At 43.8% G+C, this 18,756-nt stretch overlaps 1 protein-coding gene across 9 annotated transcripts in view; it reads left to right on the top strand.

The window, feature by feature from the left end:
• Positions 1 to 18,756, top strand: part of adgrv1 (adhesion G protein-coupled receptor V1) — a 560,536-nt gene that overhangs the window by 433,049 nt on the left and 108,731 nt on the right. For all 9 annotated transcript variants that reach the window (XM_048527106.2, XM_048527099.2, XM_048527104.2 and 6 more), the window contains one exon: positions 15,087 to 15,265. In XM_048527106.2, coding sequence (XP_048383063.2) covers positions 15,087 to 15,265 — 179 coding nt within the window. The remainder of the gene's footprint in view (positions 1 to 15,086; positions 15,266 to 18,756) is intronic.

Genomic DNA, 18,756 nt, shown 5'->3' with positions numbered 1-18,756 from the left:
GATAGTAGGAACTGCCAATGCTGGAGTTGAAATAACAAGGTGTAGACCTGGATGAGCACAGCAGGACAGGCAGCATCAGAGGAGCAGGAAAGCTGACGTTTCGAGTCTGGAAGTCATAATGGGAACTGCAGATGCTGGAGAATCCAAGATAATAATATGTGGAGCTGGATGTGGTCTAGGCCCGAAACGTCAGCTTTTGTGCTCCTGAGATGCTGCTTGGCCTGCTGTGTTCATCCAGCTCCACACTTTGTTATCTTTGTTTCTGGTCTGGACGCTTCCTCAGAAAAAAAAAGTGTCCAGACTCGAAACGTCAGCTTTCCTGCTCCTCTGATGCTGCCTGTCCTGCTGTGCTCATCCAGGTCTACACCTTGTTACCCCAGTGACCAAGTTAGAGCTCTGTACAATTTTTGCTCTCTGGCCAGAGAGCTTCCTCTTTCTCTCATGGCCTCCTCCTTTTGATCAGGGTCAGCACCCAGGATGTGAAGGGCAACCTCTGGCTCCCTGACTCATCAAAACTTCCTCTCGTCTTGTGGAAAGCTTTGGCAGAAACCAGACATTTCACTTTTAGTACAACAGGCAGGCCTAATTAACTTTCCTCAAGGACTCTCAAGCAGGTCCTGATTCATCTGACCCTTTTCTAATTCCCAAATCAGCGAGTTCTAACTGAACAGAAAGCTCATCTCCATAACCATTAAAGACTGACAACCACCATCCTCCACTGTGAAAATTTCAAATTCCATCTGCTTCCTGCTGGAAGTGGGTTTTTGACCTGAAAACATACCCAACTGTACTTTCCTGCCCCTGTGTGTCAACAATCTGGGTCCAGGAGTTAATGTAGGGCAACAAACATTGATTGATGAATGGATGACCTGAGAGAGGATATTTGCGGAAATAGTGTGGATGTGCTGTAGGTTTCGGTCAGGACGGATTGGTGACCAGGAAAACTTTGAAATAATTAGGCTGACAGAGGCATGGGAGAGTTTTCCAGCAGCAGTGGCATTATGGAGATGGAAGCTGGCACCCTGTGTAATAGAGGGCACCTGACATTGGAAATTTCAGCCAGGAGTTGAACAGGAAATGAACAATCTGGTTTGACCCGAAACAGCAGCAGCGAAGCGACGATGGAGTTCTTGATCAATCTCATCTGTGGCAGGGCTGACGGTAATAACTTTGACCTTCTCAGAGTTGAGCTGGAGAAAATTACAGCTCATCCAAGATAATTAGTTACTTTTACTACCATTAAGCTGAATATTAAGCCATGTTTCAAATTATTCTGCAGTGCAATGTTTAAGCGAATCATGTCATCTTTGAACAAGAACATTAAAGAGACAGCCAAATTTTATCATTTTTACTGCACCATCAAATAGAACTGTTGTGCAATATTCCAGGCCAGTTATTCAAGAAATATTATGGGATGTCTGTTTTAACATAAATACTCAAAAAGATGAATGAAATAAACAGAACGCACTGTGCTTCTGATTAATTCTGAATGGACTTATTTTTAAAGCAGGCTTGAGTTTTAGAAAAGGTGTCTGCAATCTAAAACAGCAGCCCCTCCAAATGATAGACCCCATTCATAGTACAGAATGACTGTAAATACAAGTGTTGGAGCCTTCACTTGCTTGAGTACTGCAGCCAGGATTTTCTTCAGACAACCCCTGTTATAACTTATGCTAACTGATCCTTCACTGCCCCATGGGGGAGCCGGGCAAGTAATGATTGCTCGGACGGGTGTTGGGAATGTGGTACTGCTAAATTTCCATTGAAACCACCTAAGTTTACTGTCACAACTAAGGTTATCCATAACGAATATGGCAGTAGATGCAGGAAATGATGATGAATGCTTTCTGGTGCTTCACAGAGGATGTGGTATTCTAGCAGACTCCCCCTGACTCCAGTGCACCTCTTCTGTAAGACTTGTATGGTTGCAGTTTCTTTCAACTTTCAGGTACTTCTGCCCCTTTGAAACTATGTTCACCTCTCCCAGTGCTGCACCAATGGTCATTCCAGCTAATGGCACTTCACACAGGGCCATATTAGTGTTTTGTTTCACCTGGAATTGTAATTCCCAGTCGGAGTCCACAGTACATCAATAATAAATGCCAAATGGTGGAGATCATTCAGAGTTGAGGAGAAATTGAGGAAATGGGCAGGAGTCCTGCCCCATTGTAAGTTGGCTCCAGAGAAGATAATCCCTGTTTTATGTTTCACCTAGAAATAGGCAGAAAGCAAATAAATACTTAGCTTGTTCTATATGCCCACTTTTGCAGTTTTGAAATTAACAGGCTAATTGCACAGCTTTCAATTCAGTGCAGGGCATTTAGATTAGATTTCATTAGAATAGCTTAGATTTTATTGTCATGTGTACCCAAGTACAGGAGTAAATTGAAAATTGTAAAGAGCCATCACTCTCCTGTACCATCTTAGAATGAAATAGTTAGAGTAAGATACAAAAGCAGAAGTTAAAGAAACAAACAAGAGGAAATAATAAAATGTGAGGCTGGATGAACACAGCAGGCCAAGCAGCATCTCAGGAGCACAAAAGCTGACGTTTCGGGCCTAGACCCTTCATCAGAGAGGGGGATGGGGGGAGGGAACTGGAATAAATAGGGAGAGAGGGGGAGGCGGACCGAAGATGGAGAGTAAAGAAGATAGGTGGAGAGGGTGTAGGTGGGGAGGTAGGGAGGGGATAGGTCAGTCCAGGGAAGACGGACAGGTCAAGGAGGTGGGATGAGGTTAGTAGGTAGCTGGGGGTGCGGCTTGGGGTGGGAGGAAGGGATGGGTGAGAGGAAGAACCGGTTAGGGAGGCAGAGACAGGTTGGACTGGTTTTGGGATGCAGTGGGTGGGGGGGAAGAGCTGGGCTGGTTGTGTGGTGCAGTGGGGGGAGGGGATGAACTGGGCTGGTTTAGGGATGCAGTGGGGGAAGGGGAGATTTTGAAACTGGTGAAGTCCACATTGATACCATATGGCTGCAGGGTTCCCAGGCGGAATATGAGTTGCTGTTCCTGCAACCTTCGGGTGGCATCATTCTGGTGACTTCACCAGTTTCAAAATCTCCCCTTCCCCCACTGCATCCCTAAACCAGCCCAGTTCATCCCCTCCCCCCACTGCACCACACAACCAGCCCAGCTCTTCCCCCCCACCCACTGCATCCCAAAACCAGTCCAACCTGTCTCTGCCTCCCTAACCGGTTCTTCCTCTCACCCATCCCTTCCTCCCACCCCAAGCCGCACCCCCAGCTACCTACTAACCTCATCCCACCTCCTTGACCTGTCCGTCTTCCCTGGACTGACCTATCCCCTCCCTACCTCCCCACCTACACCCTCTCCACCTATCTTCTTTACTCTCCATCTTCGGTCCGCCTCCCCCTCTCTCCCTATTTATTCCAGTTCCCTCCCCCCACCCCCCTCTCTGATGAAGGGTCTAGGCCCGAAACGTCAGCTTTTGTGCTCCTGAGATGCTGCTTGGCCTGCTGTGTTCATCCAGCCTCACATTTTATTATCTTGGAATCTCCAGCATCTGCAGTTCCCATTATCTCTGAAACAAGAGGAAATGTCCAGATCACTCCCACTGCCGTTGCCATAAGTCCTGAGCCAGGCTCACCAATGCCACCCGCACTAGGCCCACCCACAGACTACTCTCTGGCGCCATCTCCCGCTGATGGGTCCACCTCGCCAATGCCACCACGGTTGATGTTGATGCCCCCACCATTGCTTCAAGCCCTGCAACTCACCACTGCCTTATTTGCACTGAATAGTGTTATTCCAGTCCATATTGATCAACCTGTGCACTTTACAAGCGAAACTCCACGTTGGGAATTTAGGATCATATGAATGTTTTATTTGGGCACACCGAAACCAGCAGAGGCCTGTTCTTTGACGTTGATTTTGAGTACCCTCGAATTTAGCTATAATCAATCGCTAACAGAACAAGACCACTTTCTGATTTCCAGCATGTATCACTGAGCTGCTGTCAATTTAACCTTTCAGGTAGGAGAGAAGAAAGAAAATTAAGACAGAGTATGTGAACGCAACTGACCCCAGCTGTGCTGATATGTGTGCACTGAAAAAGTGGCAAATCTATAGAAAAGTGCAAAAAGTCAGACTTCTTCGGTTCACTCCCACATCCATTGCAACAGTTTGGGTTCCAGTCTTCTTGAAACCACCTACATAAAAGCCACGTCTCACTTTAGTCAACTGCTACCCATGTATAAGTAACAGAAATGTATACTTTAAATATATTTATATCATGACATGCTACATTCAAAATGAATGAATGTTGGATGAAGATATGTGTACCTTGAAGCCTGGAATGTGAATTAGGATGGCCTCCTTTCTGTTCTAACTCAAAGATTCTTGCTCAGTTAACAATCTTATTGCATTGCTGGGCCTATTTGCAGATTATATTAATATGGGCGACACTACAACAGATATTATTAGGAGCACCATAGCTTCAGATCCACCACCCACCAGCTCCTTTATCCGAATCTCATGATATCATCATCATGGGTGGTGCTTACTGCCCTTAATCAAGTATCAATCCTTTCAGATACTTTCAGACCCATGAATAAGAAAAAAAATAAGTTTTATGTTCAAAATAATAATTGTCAGATCCTTGCTCCCTCAAAAAAAAAGGATAATCTACACTTTGGTATTGGGGGGTGGTTCTGGATGCCTATCTTAGGGATTTTCCTGGAAACATCCAAGTAAGGATGCTTTCAGGAAAGTCAGGCTCATCTGCAAGTGAACCACTCAACAAGATATTAGGAAAAATGTCTCTCTTTGATGGTTCAAACTTTTTACCTGACCAAGAATGACAACATGCTGCCTTATGAAGGTCAGCGAATCCCAACTCAGTCGGCACAGTGGTATCCATTGATGTGCTATGTCACAGTCCAGTTTGGAAAGTAAGTTCCACCCCAGGCCATCACTTCCCTGGGTCATTCAAATGTGTCATTCCTTAGAGGTTAGTCAGTAAACTCTGAGAAATTCATCCAGGTCCCCTCTGATATCCTGGAGATTCTGCACTACTTCTTATGGAAGACTGATGCAATTATCAAGATATTTTCAAACTTCCATGTTTACTGAGTACCTTTCAACATATTCATTCCACATTAGTATTATGACAGGAGCACATCAATGGTTAATTCATGAATGTACCTTGAAAGATTAGAATTGCCAGGATCACTAGAGAAACCAGAAGATGAACTAAAAGGATAGCTTGATCATTTCTCCTTCACTGCTTTCTTATACAGATATCAAAAGAATTGAAACCATCAACCCTGCAGCTAAGAAAATACTTGCTGTAAAATTATTTGATTAGGATTCATTGCTGGATGGACTTCTGAAGTACACATGAATCAAATCATTACTTTCAATGGCATATATTTGATTAACATTGTCAAGCCTGGATTTGGATACATCATCAGTTTTCTCTCAATGTGAGGATGACCCAGGATCATTAGCTTCTTTATGGGACTGAACAGGCCACTCTTACCTTGCTGACATTGCTGGTGGCACCAGAATCTTTTGCCAGTCCTTAAATACCTTTCAATTAAACATTTATGGACTGTTTAAGGGCATGATGTGAAGGTAAGACTTCACCCGATGAAGCAGCAGCGCTCCAAAAGCTTGTGATTTCAAACAAACTGTTGGACCATAACCCTGGTGTTGTATGACTTCTGGCTTTGTTTAAGGACAGTTAGGAATCAATCACATTGTTGTAGGTCTGGAGGCGCATGTAAGCCAGTCCAGGTAAGGATGGCAGACTTCCTTCAAACGAGTAATTAGATTCAAGCAATAGTCGATGATAGTTGTCGATCCCGATTGCTCAGATTAGGTTTTTGTTGTCTTGATGAGATATGAACCTATGTCCCAGAACATTAGCTCAGGCCTTTGGGTCACTGGTCCAATCTTATTACATTATGCGACTACCTCCACACCTTTAGGCACATGGATTAGGACATCCCACTGCGTAGTGGGATCCAGTGTATAGAATTTGCTTGATAATGAAATGTGAGGCTGGATGAACACAGCAGGCCAAGCAGCATCTCAGGAGCACAAAAGCTGACGTTTCGGGCCTAGACCCTTCATCAGAGAGGGGGATGGGGAGAGGGAGCTGGAATAAATAGGGAGAGAGGGGGAGGCGGACCGAAGATGGAGAGTAAAGAAGATAGGTGGAGAGAGTATAGGTGGGGAGGTAGGGAGGGGATAGGTCAGTCCAGGGAAGACGGACAGGTCAAGGAGGTGGGATGAGGTTAGTAGGTAGCTGGGGGTGCGGCTTGGTGTGGGAGGAAGGGATGGGTGAGAGGAAGAACCGGTTAGGGAGGCAGAGACAGGTTGGACTGGTTTTGGGATGCAGTGGGTGGGGGGGGAAGAGCTGGGCTGGTTGTGTGGTGCAGTGGGGGGAGGGGACGAACTAGGCTGGTTGAGGGATGCAGTAGGGGAAGGGGAGATTTTGAAACTGGTGAAGTCCACATTGATACCATATGGCTGCAGGGTTCCCAGGCGGAATATGAGTTGCTGTTCCTGCAACCTTCGGGTGGCATCATTGTGGCAGTGCAGGAGGCCCATGATGGACATATCATCTAGAGAATGGGAGGGGGAGTGGAAATGGTTTGCGACTGGGAGGTGCAGTTGTTTGTTGCGAACTGAGCGGAGGTGTTCTGCAAAGCGGTCCCCAAGCCTCCGCTTGGTTTCCCCAATGTAGAGGAAGCCGCACCGGGTACAATGGATGCAGTATACCACATTGGCAGATGTGCAGGTGAACCTCTGCTTAATGTGGAATGTCATCTTGGGGCCTGGGATAGGGGTGAGGGAGGAGGTGTGGGGACAAGTGTAGCATTTCCTGCGGTTGCAGGGGAAGGTGCCGGGTGTGGTGGGGTTGGAGGGCAGTGTGGAGCGAACAAGGGAGCTCCTCTGGGGAGCAAGAGGCGGCGGACATGGACATGTCATCTAGAGAATGGGAGGGGGAGTGGAAATGGTTTGCGACTGTCATCAATGTACCGGAGGAAGAGGTGGGGTTTGGGGCCTGTGTAGGTGCGGAAGAGGGACTGTTCCACGTAACCTACAAAGAGGCAGGCATAGCTGGGGCCCATGCGGGTGCCCATGGCCACCCCCTTAGTCTGTAGGAAGTGGGAGGAGTCAAAAGAGAAGTTGTTGAGTGTGAGGACGAGTTCAGCTAGGCGGATGAGAGTGTCGGTGGAGGGGAACTCCCCACCTACGTCCGTGACACCACCCACGCCCTCCACCTCCTCCAGGACTTCCAATTCCCTGGCCCCCAACACCTCATATTCACCATGGACGTCCAGTCCCTGTACACCTGCATTCCGCATGGAGATGGCCTCAAGGCCCTCCGCTTCTTCCTGTCCCGCAGGCCCGACCAGTCCCCCTCCACCGACACTCTCATCCGCCTAGCTGAACTCGTCCTCACACTCAACAACTTCTCTTTTGACTCCTCCCACTTCCTACAGACTAAGGGGGTGGCCATGGACATCCGCATGGGCCCCAGCTATGCCTGCCTCTTTGTAGGTTACGTGGAACAGTCCCTCTTCCGCACCTACACAGGCCCCAAACCCCACCTCTTCCTCCGGTACATTGATGACTGTATCGGCGCCGCCTCTTGCTCCCCAGAGGAGCTCGAACAGTTCATCCACTTCACCAACACCTTCCACCCCAACCTTCAGATCACCTGGGCCATCTCCAGCACATCCCTCACCTTCCTGGACCTCTGTCTCCATCTCAGGCAACCAGCTTGTAACTGATGTCCATTTCAAGCCCACCGACTCCCACAGCTACCTAGAATACACCTCCTCCCACCCACCCTCCTGCAAAAATTCCATCCCCTATTCCCAATTCCTCCGCCTCCGCCGCATCTGCTCCCACGATAAGACATTCCACTCCCGCACATCCCAGATGTCCAAGTTCTTTAAGGACCGCAACTTTCCCCCCATAGTGATCGAGAACGCCCTTGACCGCGTCTCCCGTATTTCCCGCAACACATCCCTCACACCCCGCCCCCGCCACAACCGCCCCAAGAGGATCCCCCTCGTTCTCACACACCACCCTACCAACCTCCGGATACAACGCATCATCCTCCAACACTTCCGCCATTTACAATCCGACCCCACCACCCAAGACATTTTTCCATCCCCTCCCCTGTCTGCTTTCCGGAGAGACCACTCTCTCCGTGACTCCCTTGTTCGCTCCACACTGCCCTCCAACCCCACCACACCCGGCACCTTCCCCTGCAACCGCAGGAAATGCTACACTTGTCCCCACACCTCCGGTTCTTCCTCTCACCCATCCCTTCCTCCCACACCAAGCCGCACCCCCAGCTACCTACTAACCTCATCCCACCTCCTTGACCTGTCCGTCTTCCCTGGACTGACCTATCCCCTCCCTACCTCCCCACCTATACTCTCTCCACCTATCTTCTTTACTCTCCATCTTCGGTCCGCCTCCCCCTCTCTCCCTATTTATTCCAGCTCCCTCTCCCCATCCCCCTCTCTGATGAAGGGTCTAGGCCCGAAACGTCAGCTTTTGTGCTCCTGAGATGCTGCTTGTCCTGCTGTGTTCATCCAGCCTCACATTTCATTATCTTGGAATTCTCCAGCATCTGCAGTTCCCATTATCTCTGATACTATAGAATTTGCTTGTTTTTCTCTCCTGTTCTGCCACAGCAGTGCCTCACCAATAACGCTTTGAACTCAAAGCATGGAACAGCTAAGCAGACAAGCTATAACCATTTTAAATTATTGATAGTAAGCTCCTCCCATTTATTAATAACAATGTCTGTATGCTTCAAGGAGAGCTTTGTAGCATTTTCTTTGTCATTTATTGCTGTCACTTATACTAAGAGACAGTGAAGATCAGGTAGATCATACCATACAAAGTGCATGAGGATAACAGAACAGAGTGTGGAATACAGTGTTACAGCTGCCAGGAGGTTGCAGAGAGAGATCAACATTAGCATTTAGGAGATCCATTTAAAAATCTGATAACAGCGGGGAACAAGCTGTCCTTAAATTTGTCCGCGTGTGTAAACAAACTTTTATTTCTTCTGCCGAACGGAAGAAGGTGGAAGAAAGTATAATCGGCGTGGGAAGGGTGTTTCATTGTGTTGGTTGCTTTGCTGATGCACTAGGAATGATAAATGAAGTCAGTAGATGGAAGGCTGGTTTGCATGATGGACTGGGCTGTGTTTATGACTCTCTGTAGTGTCTTGCAGTCTTGGGCAGAGCAGTTGAATACCATGCTGTGATGCATCCAGATAGAATGCCTTCCTATGGTGTATCATTAAAAAATTGCTAAGAGTCTTTATGGACCTACTAAATTTCCTTCACCTCCTGTGGAAGTAGAGGCATTGTTATGCTTTCTTGACTGTAGTATCAGAGTGGGTGAACCAGGACAGAATGTTAGTGATCATCACTCCCAGGAACTTGACACTATCACCACCTCCACTTCAGCACCATTGATGCAGACAGGGGCATGTCATCCACTCCATTTCCAGAAGCCAATGACCAGCTCCTTCATTTTGCCGACATTGATGGAAAGATTATTGTCATCCTGTACTCCACCTTGTTGTTTAAGATCTGACCTACAATGGCTGCGTCATTGGTGAGCTTGTAGATGGAAGTAGATTTTGAATGGAACAGACAAGAGCCTTTATTCATGAGTCTACTTCGTGGTATTCCTCTGCCACTTTAGGTCAAGTAGGCCCTTTAACTCAGAAAGCTGGGATGGTGGCAGCTATCCACCTAAACTCACGATAACTGTGGTTGTCGGCACTGGTCATCCAGAGATATGTCGCACCATCTGAAATGGTCAACAGCAGTGCAAAATTCAGTTTAGTTACTCATAATGAATTCCAGCAAACCTAGAAGCAATTTTCAGTTCCAGCTTTAAGAGGGAACTTTGACAGTAAGTGGCAACTAGTAATAGAACAATCAAGCAGCCTTCAGAAGAAAGGCAAGGCCAGAGATTACAAGGCAGAATCTACAGATTATCTCAAGCAAGTGTGAGGTAGAAACAATGTGGAGCTCACGTATTGGTCACATCTGGCAGTCATAGATTGCTTTGGGTATTGATAGGAGCGGTCCTGACAAGACAATCATCCACAGAGAGTGAATGCACATTGGAGGTTTTGTCAGTTGGAGTACAGTCCCTTCAATAACATCACATGAGTGCAGTTCTGAAGAAGGGTCTCTGGACTCAAAAGGTTGGAAGTATCCATACTCTCCACAGATGCTGAGTTTCCCTCACAATTTCTGTTTTTATTAGTTTCAGATCTCCAGCATCCACAGTCCTTCATTTGATTTTAAGTTTAGAGTGGAGAGACAGAGTGACCATTCTCTGAGTTTTGATATCTGCAAGGATGGTACTGAGGATAATCTTTGTCTCTGATATTTGTAATAATATAATTTCACATAGTGTACATAATGTAAAATAGTTTTTTTTCTTCTTTTGTGTGTCCTGTACCCATCACTAGTTCTCCATTGACAGAGGACTTGGCTAATGGGTGCGATATCTTTTAAAATAGGAACCTTTGGTCACTATCATTATCTACAAGATACTGACAGGTTGATGGCAAGTGCTGTGCTGAAATGTCATGTTGACAGGACCATCTAGCCACTGTAGTCTCTATCCACTTATGCAGTAAGATGCACAGTTTACATGCAACTGTCCTGCAATTTTGTCTTGCGAAACAAGCATTATGTGACACTTATCACCGCTGAATTAGATTTGATTCCCTACAGTGTGGAAACAGGCCCTTTGGCCCAACAAGTCCACACTGCCCCTTGGAGTATCCCACCCAGACACATCCCCCTATAATCCACCCACCCTTGAACACTTGGGCAATTTCGCATGGCCAATCCACCTGGCCCGCACATCTTTGGACACTGGGAAGAAACTGGAGCACCCAGAGGAAACCCACGCAGACGCAGGGAGAATGTGCAAACTCCACACAGACAGTTACCTCGAGGCTGGAATCGAACCCGGGTCCCTGGCGCTGTGAGGCTGCAGTGCTAACCACTGAGCCACCGTGCCGCCCCTCCTTCTTGAGATACAGGACCTAAAACTGCTCCAGTATTCAAAATGCAAGTTCCAATATGTCAACCAGACCCCAATGCAGCCTCAGCAGTACATCCCTGCTCTTGTTTTCTATCCCTTTTGAAATAAATGCTAACATTGCATTTGCCTTCCTGCCAACTGAACTTGCATGTTAACTTTAAGAGAATCCTGAATTTGAATTGCCAAGTCCTTATATGCTACAGATTTTAAAAGCCTTTCACATTTAGAAAATAGACTATGCCTCTATTCTTCCCACGAAAGTGTATAACTTCACACTTTCCCACATTGTTCTCCATCTGCCACTTCCATTCCCATGCTCCCAGCCTGTCCAAATCGTTCTGCAGCTTTCCTTCTTCCACAACACCATGTGTTCGTCCACCTATCTTTGTGTTATCTGCAAATTTAGCAACAATGCTCTCAGGTCCTTCGTCCAGATCATTAACGCATAATGTAAACAGTTGTAGCCCCCAACACTGACCCTTGCAGAGCTCTGCTAGTCACCAGCTGCCATATTGAAAAAGACCCCTTTATCCCTACTCTCAGCCACAGTACTCAGTACTCCACAATCTCATCCTTAACAATAGACTCTAAAATGTTACCAAAGACAAGATCAGGCGAACAGGCTTACAATGATCCTTCATCGCTTCCCTCCTATCTTAAATGGAGATGTTACACGAGCCATTTTCCAGTCCTCTGTGACCCTTCATGATTCCAGCATATAATTCTTAATTCTTTTTGGTGTCCAAAACACTGTGGCAGAAAGCTATCCTGAGCACACTCAAGAAATTTGTAGTCTTTCTAAATACAAGCACATCTGCTTATCCCAGGATGTATAAAAAGTAAACTTTTACCTTCACCATATTAAGGAGGTACGTTTTATGCAATGTATTGTAATTATTTGTGTATTTAAATGTTCATAATTTTACAATTATTTGGTTCATGCCTGTCTATATTTGTCAAAAGTTATGATTGTTTCATCTGTATCACCATCACAATTCAGTACATACCTTCATGAAGATTTGTGAATAAATTAGTTATGAGTCTACCTGAACAGTATATCTGTGGAACAGATCATCCCGCCCTTACAGATCCTTCCTAATTTCATCCCATTGCAGTGAAGGTAAAAATGTACCCGTGGGTTTACCTAACCCCAGTAATATACCATTCAGATATATCACCAAGTAACAAAAATGACAGTAGCCTTTCAATTTAAAATTTTCATCACTCCTTCACTTTTTTTCCTTTTGAAATTACTAAAATCCACTCAACTTAGCACAGCAATTTCCAGATCATACACCAATCTTTTTGACTGAAATCATACTATGCGGTATTAGTATTGTCATTAGATTCATATGAAATATTTTGCCTACTTTTTCACTGAAGCAGGTAGGTCTTTGCTAAAGAAGCAAAATAAAAGATTGTCTTTTTAATGTATTCATTACAAATATTTCTGATTTCGGTTTCCTATGATTGTCACTAGTCAAGTATACCACCACTAATACAGGTTCCTAGTCCAATCACCAATGTCCTTTAATTCATATTCAAACCAGAAATTACACCTTTAGTCATGCTACGTATTTCAGAAATTTAATCTTGTTTGCGTCAAATCAGTGCATTTGTTAAGTGCCTTCAGCACGTAGGATAAATACTAAAATTCTGACAAAAACTCACCAATGGTTAATTTAAATTCAAGTCCAAGGTAACAATTCTTGGCGAATTTAGGATATATTAATCAGCACTGTTGGCAACTGTGTGTTGCTGTACCACTAGAATGGAGCTCCAAATGGCACTTCTCAAGGGATTGTCAGTTGTACAAACTTCCCCATGTGAAGGAGAGGTTTGGATGCACTCATCTGCTTTAACGCATAAATGCAGCATAACTCAGCTATTATTAGTTATATTGCACTTCAGACGTTTTTATTGCAACAGAGTTGGGGGGTGTAAAGAATAGAACCATGCAGTATAAAAGAGACCCTTTGGACCATTGGTTCTGGGAGAACCTACCTGCACAAGTCCTACTTTCCAGCATTTGGGGCTTAGCATTGAATGTGTAACATTTCAAATGCTCATCCATGTAGTTTTTCAAGGTTGTGAGGTTTTGCTCCTCAATTACCTTCCAAGGCAGTGCAATCCAGATTCCCACCACTCTCTGGTTGAAAATGTCTTACTTCAAATCCCCTCTAAACCTGCCCTTCACTTTAAAATTATGCCCACTTGTTATTGGCCTCTCAGTTAATGGAAAGGCTGCATTCTATTCACCCTGTCAGTATCCCTCATAACCTTTATACCTCATTCAATTCCCTCCTCAGCTTCTGTTCTCTAAAGAAAATATCCTGGGCCTTTCCAACCTCTTTCCATAGCTGAGCAGTTTCATTCCAAGCAACATGCTGACGAATCACCTCTGTATCCCTTCCAGTGCAATCACGTCCTTCCTTCCTGTGGTGCAGTGATCAAAACTACACACAGTGCTCGAGCTGGACTCTAACCAAAGTTTTGTACAGTTCCCTGCTTTTATGATCTATGCTACAACTGATAAAGGCAAGTGTCCTGTATGCTTTCTTAACCTGTCCTGCTACCTTCAGGAATCTGTGGACAAGCACCCCAAGATCCCTCTGTTCCTTTGCACTTCCTATGCCCTGCCATTCATTGAGTGCTCCCTTATCTTGTTTATATTTCCAACATGCATCTCCTGACACTTTTTATCTGCCACAGTCTGCCTGTCTAACCAACCCATCTATATCATGCTGTAACCTAAGATTTCTTCTTCAATATTAATGACCCAGACAATCTTTGTGTCATCTGCAAACTTTCTATAATTCTCCCCTTACATTCTGTTCTATATTGAACAGAATAGAATAGAATCCCTACAGTGTGGAAGCAGGCCATTTGGCTCATCGAGTACACACCAGCCCCCCGAAGAGAATCCCATCCAGATTCACACCCCTACCTTATCCCTGTAACCCTGCATATTCCTTGGCTAATTTACTTAGCCTGCATATCCCTGGACACAATGAGAAATTTAGCAATGCCAATCCACCTAACCTGCGTATCTTTGGATTGTGGGAGGAATGTGGAACACCCAAAAGAAACCCATGCAGACATATAAACTACAAACAGCCAGTCACCCAAGGGTGGAATTGAAGCCAGGTCCCTGGCACCGTGAGGCAGCAGTGCTAACTGCTGAGCCACTGTGCAGTATATGGTTTATGGATATATCACAAACAATAAGGGATCCAGCACATATCCTTGTGGTACATCACTGGGCACCAGCCCCTCTTCACAAGTAGTATTCTACCACCATCTTCTGCCTCCTAGCACTAAGTCAAATTTGGATCTAAGTTAACCTGGATTCTGCGTACTTTTACCTTCCTTATTAGTTTGCCATTGTCAAAAGTTTTACTGAAATCCATATAACCTGCATTAACTGCACTTCCCTCATCTACACACCTAGTCACTTCATTAAAAAATTCAGTCAAATCTGTCAGGCGTGACATCACTTTTGCAAAGCATGCCAACCATTCGTGATCAAACCTTGTCTGCCAAAGTGGAGAATAAGTCTCTCCTGCAGGATTTTCTCCAATAGTTTCCCTATCCCTGATGTGAGACTCAGTGGTTTATGATTTCTGGTTTTATTTCCATCCTTCTTCTTGAAGAGTGGAACCACATTAGCTTTCTCCTGGCACCTGCTCTGTGGCCAGGGAGGAATTAAAAATCTGTATCAGAGCCCTTGTCATTCCCTCTCTTGACTCTCACAGCAACTTGGGATACTGTGTAGACGCGCATTTTATTTTCAATTAAATTCAAAATTAGTGATGCAAATAGTGCCGAGATGGCAATGTCACTTTTGTATCAGTTGCACATCAGTAGTAATATTTTAAAATCAGAAATACTGTGATGGTTTTTAATGGAAGCCATTTTGTAAACTAAACCACAAATCTAGAGACCATAAATGTGCATGCATCTGCAGTGCTAATGACTACACTTTCAAGATATTTCTTTTTTCTTTCCTTTAGTCTATCAATTTCTGGCAAGTTCTCGTGATGAATGATGAACACACAGATCGGCGATACCTGCTTTTCTTTATTCTGAGTTGGGGTTTACCAGCATTTGTTGTGGCTCTACTTGTAATTATCCTGAGAGGGGGCTATCACTGGACCATGCAAGAAATCTATGGCAGTGTATATGGTGATGTGTGAGTATTGTACGTTACACAATCATTATTAACCAGTGGCTAAATTATAAACCTTTTAATAATTCCTGATTATAAGGAATATAAATGTCAGATAATGATCCATTTTCATTTTCAGAAAGTTTAATGAGAGTGAATTGATCAAAAATAAGTAATGTTTTTGGAGCATGTAATGTATGTAATAGCTTTGCTTTACCATTTCATATTCAAGCAATTTTTGCGAGACAGAAAAAGCTCCCAGCTAAGCATGAATTAAATTTTGTTGTTGAATCTAAAGCTTTGCTCAACCATAACTTCCTGTAATAAGACAGGGTGGGGAGGAATCTAGTGAGTACATTGCTGCTTCTGGAATTAGGTCAAATGGTTATTTATACTGCTTGGCGCAGAATTATCTCCTTCCTGTTTGTAATTTAGAATGCACAGCTACGTCAGACCAACATCTTAGTCTTAAGAAAGGTAATACCCGAAACGTTGACTGCTCTTCTCCTCCAAATGTTGCCTGGCCTGCTGTGTTCTTCCAGCCTCCTGTTTGTCTATGTTAAGCTATTTGTCAGTCTGTTCTTTGCACCCCTCCCCTATAGCTTCATGCTCAAAGGCATTCAAAAACATATACATACATACTTTCTTGCAAACCTTTTATAGAAATTTTATATATTATGGTTCCTCAATGAGAATGTTTCATTAAGAATATCTTCAAAACATCTACACTCAGTAAGAATTGAATGATAATGAGCTTAAAGAGAAAATATTGTCATTAGAAACTCCTGTTGGACATTGTGAAAGAATTGCAATTAACTTTAAGAATGAACAGTTTATTATTTTTTAAATCTTTGACCTAAGCGATGCGTAATTAATAAAATTTCCCAAGATATTACTTTATTCTAGATCATAGCTCTATTCGTCAGAGCAATTAAAATGTAAAACCTTTTTCAGCTTTCTCAAGTCTCACCATCATCTGTTTAGATGTTGGGTTGGTGAGCACAGCTGACTGGACAGTTGGATTGTGATATAAAGCAATAGTGTGAGTTCAATTCCCATATCAATCAAGGTCAACATGAAGGCCCTGTCTTCTAAATCTTGTCCTTTGCCCAAGGTGTGTCGGTCCTTAGGATAAACTCATCACCAGCTCTGTAATTCCCTAAGAGAACAGGCTATGATCCTCTGGGACTACGGTGACTTTCACTTTCACTGTTCAACACCCATTTCACGACTGAAAGTTGGATAGGATGACCTGGAAATTGAGCCACATACAAATAGGAGCAGGAATAGGTCATTTGGCCCTCAATCCAGTCTGCTATTCCAAATGATCATTGCTGATCTGCCTCAGCCTTCAACTCTGTGTTTGTGCCAGCCTCTCTTAGCCCTCAACTCCCTGTTGTTTCAAAAACCAAACAACCTTCCCATTAAATACTTTCAGTGATCTAGCCTCCACAACTTTATTGAATGGGGAATTCCACTAACATGTGAGAGAAGAAACTCCTTTGCACCTCAGTTTTAAATCAGTGTCCTCTTATTTTGTAACTATTTCTCCTAGTTTGAGATTCATTGACTAGGGATATCCACCCAGTCTTGCCCCCTCAAAATCTTGTATTTTGTATCATTCCTACTTCTTCTAAACTGAAATCAATTAAAGCTTAGTTCTGAAGAAGGGTCACCGGATCTGAAATGTTAACTCTGTTTTCTCCTTCACAGATGCTACCAGAACTGCTGAGCTTTCCCAGCAACTTTGTTTTTGTTCTCAATAAATGATTAAGCTGTTTAGCTGTTTTTAAAAAGACAAACCCTTCATCTGAGGAATTATCCTAGTAAATTTTATTTGAACTGCTTCAAACGCCAGTGTATCCTTTCTTAAATAAGGAGACCATAATGTTTACAGTACTCTGAGTGTGGCTTCTGTACAGTTGTAATATGTTTTCCCTATTTTTTAAACTCCAATCCCTGGGTATTTAAGGCCAGCATTCCAATTGCTTTCTTAATTACTTGTTCTACCTGCATATTAACTTCTTGCACAGGAAGTTTCACGCATAGGAGAACTTAAATCCCAATGTGCTGCACATTTCTGGATAGTGTTTCCACTTAAGTAATAGTCTGCCTTTTGATTCTTCTTGCCAAAGTGCATGACCTTACATATTCGTATACTAAACTGTATTTTTGTTTCTAATCACTCAACCTATCTATACCCACTTGCACATACCTTATGTCCTCATCACAAAATGCCCTCACAGCTGTTTTTGTATTATCTGCAAATTTGAATGTATTAAACTCTGCCCCATTCTCCTAGTTATTAATATAGATAGTAAAAAAATGAGTCTCCAAGATTGTAGCACTCCACTAGTTACATCTTCACAACCTGAAAAAGGCCCATTAATCCCAACTGTCTGTATTCTGTGTGTTACTCATCCCCAATCTAATCTAATAAATTATTATGATACTGTGAGCTCCTGTTTATTCTTAATGGACCAGACCAAACCCTTCCAAATATGCCAAGGAGATAACCTAGATCCTAATTTTCTCTTATTTAAAGGCAAATTTAAAGTGTTTCGATTAGTCAAACTACTAGGCTTTAAGCAAGACACACTTTAAGCAAAAGTGCCTAATAACAATATATTATTTAAATTATACTCATTAACTATGCTAATTTAGCAGCATCCTATAAACACCCTTAGCAGAGGCAAACTGAAAGGAAAACACAAACCCAGCAGTAAGGGGAGAACACAAGCTCTTGCAGCTTTTGGTGACTTCCTCCAAAATCACCATCTCTCTGAGACTGTCATATGTTTGATCTGTTTACAATGCCTTTATCTGCCTGTCAAAGTTACTTTGTTTGACCCTTTCAAACTCAATGTATGCTTGACGAGGCTCCCTCCTTAGATTCCTAAAACATTGTCTGTAGGCTTCTGGTACAGGCTAATATGTATTTAAGATGACTCTTTTCAACTCATCATTCTCCCCAGACACGTCCTCTGATAGTGATTCAAATACTTCACTAGCTCTACATACCAACTTTGTTTGGATTAACACTGCTAATGTGGTCACCAGCCACTTCATCTGTTTAGCCACTTTCTCAAATGAAATGCAGAAAAGACTTCCAAGTCCTTCTTGTTGAACTTAAGCAACATTTGGACTCATTTAAAGAGATCCCCACCAGTCCTTTGACTACAGTGGGATTGCTATCCATCACTGTCCTCATCACTGTGCAGTAACCTTTTAGGTAGCATCGTACTGAATACCTTGTGGAAATCTAAGTACACCACACCTACTGGCTCCCCTTCATCAACTGTACCCTCAAAGAACTCTGACAAATTCTTCAAACATAATTGCCCCTTCAGAAAATCACACACAATCTGTCTGATTGTATTAGTTTCCTAAATGTCCTGCTATTTCTTCCTTGATAATGGCCTCTAGCATTTTCCCAACAACAAATGCTAGACTAGCAGGCCTATAGTTTTGTGTGTTTGATCTCCCTCCCTTCTTGAACAGCGGTATCACATTAA

This window comes from Stegostoma tigrinum, chromosome 3, assembly GCF_030684315.1.
Source record: "Stegostoma tigrinum isolate sSteTig4 chromosome 3, sSteTig4.hap1, whole genome shotgun sequence".
Classification (NCBI taxonomy): Eukaryota; Metazoa; Chordata; class Chondrichthyes; order Orectolobiformes; family Stegostomatidae; genus Stegostoma; species Stegostoma tigrinum.
This window is presented reverse-complemented; position numbering and strand designations above follow the sequence as displayed.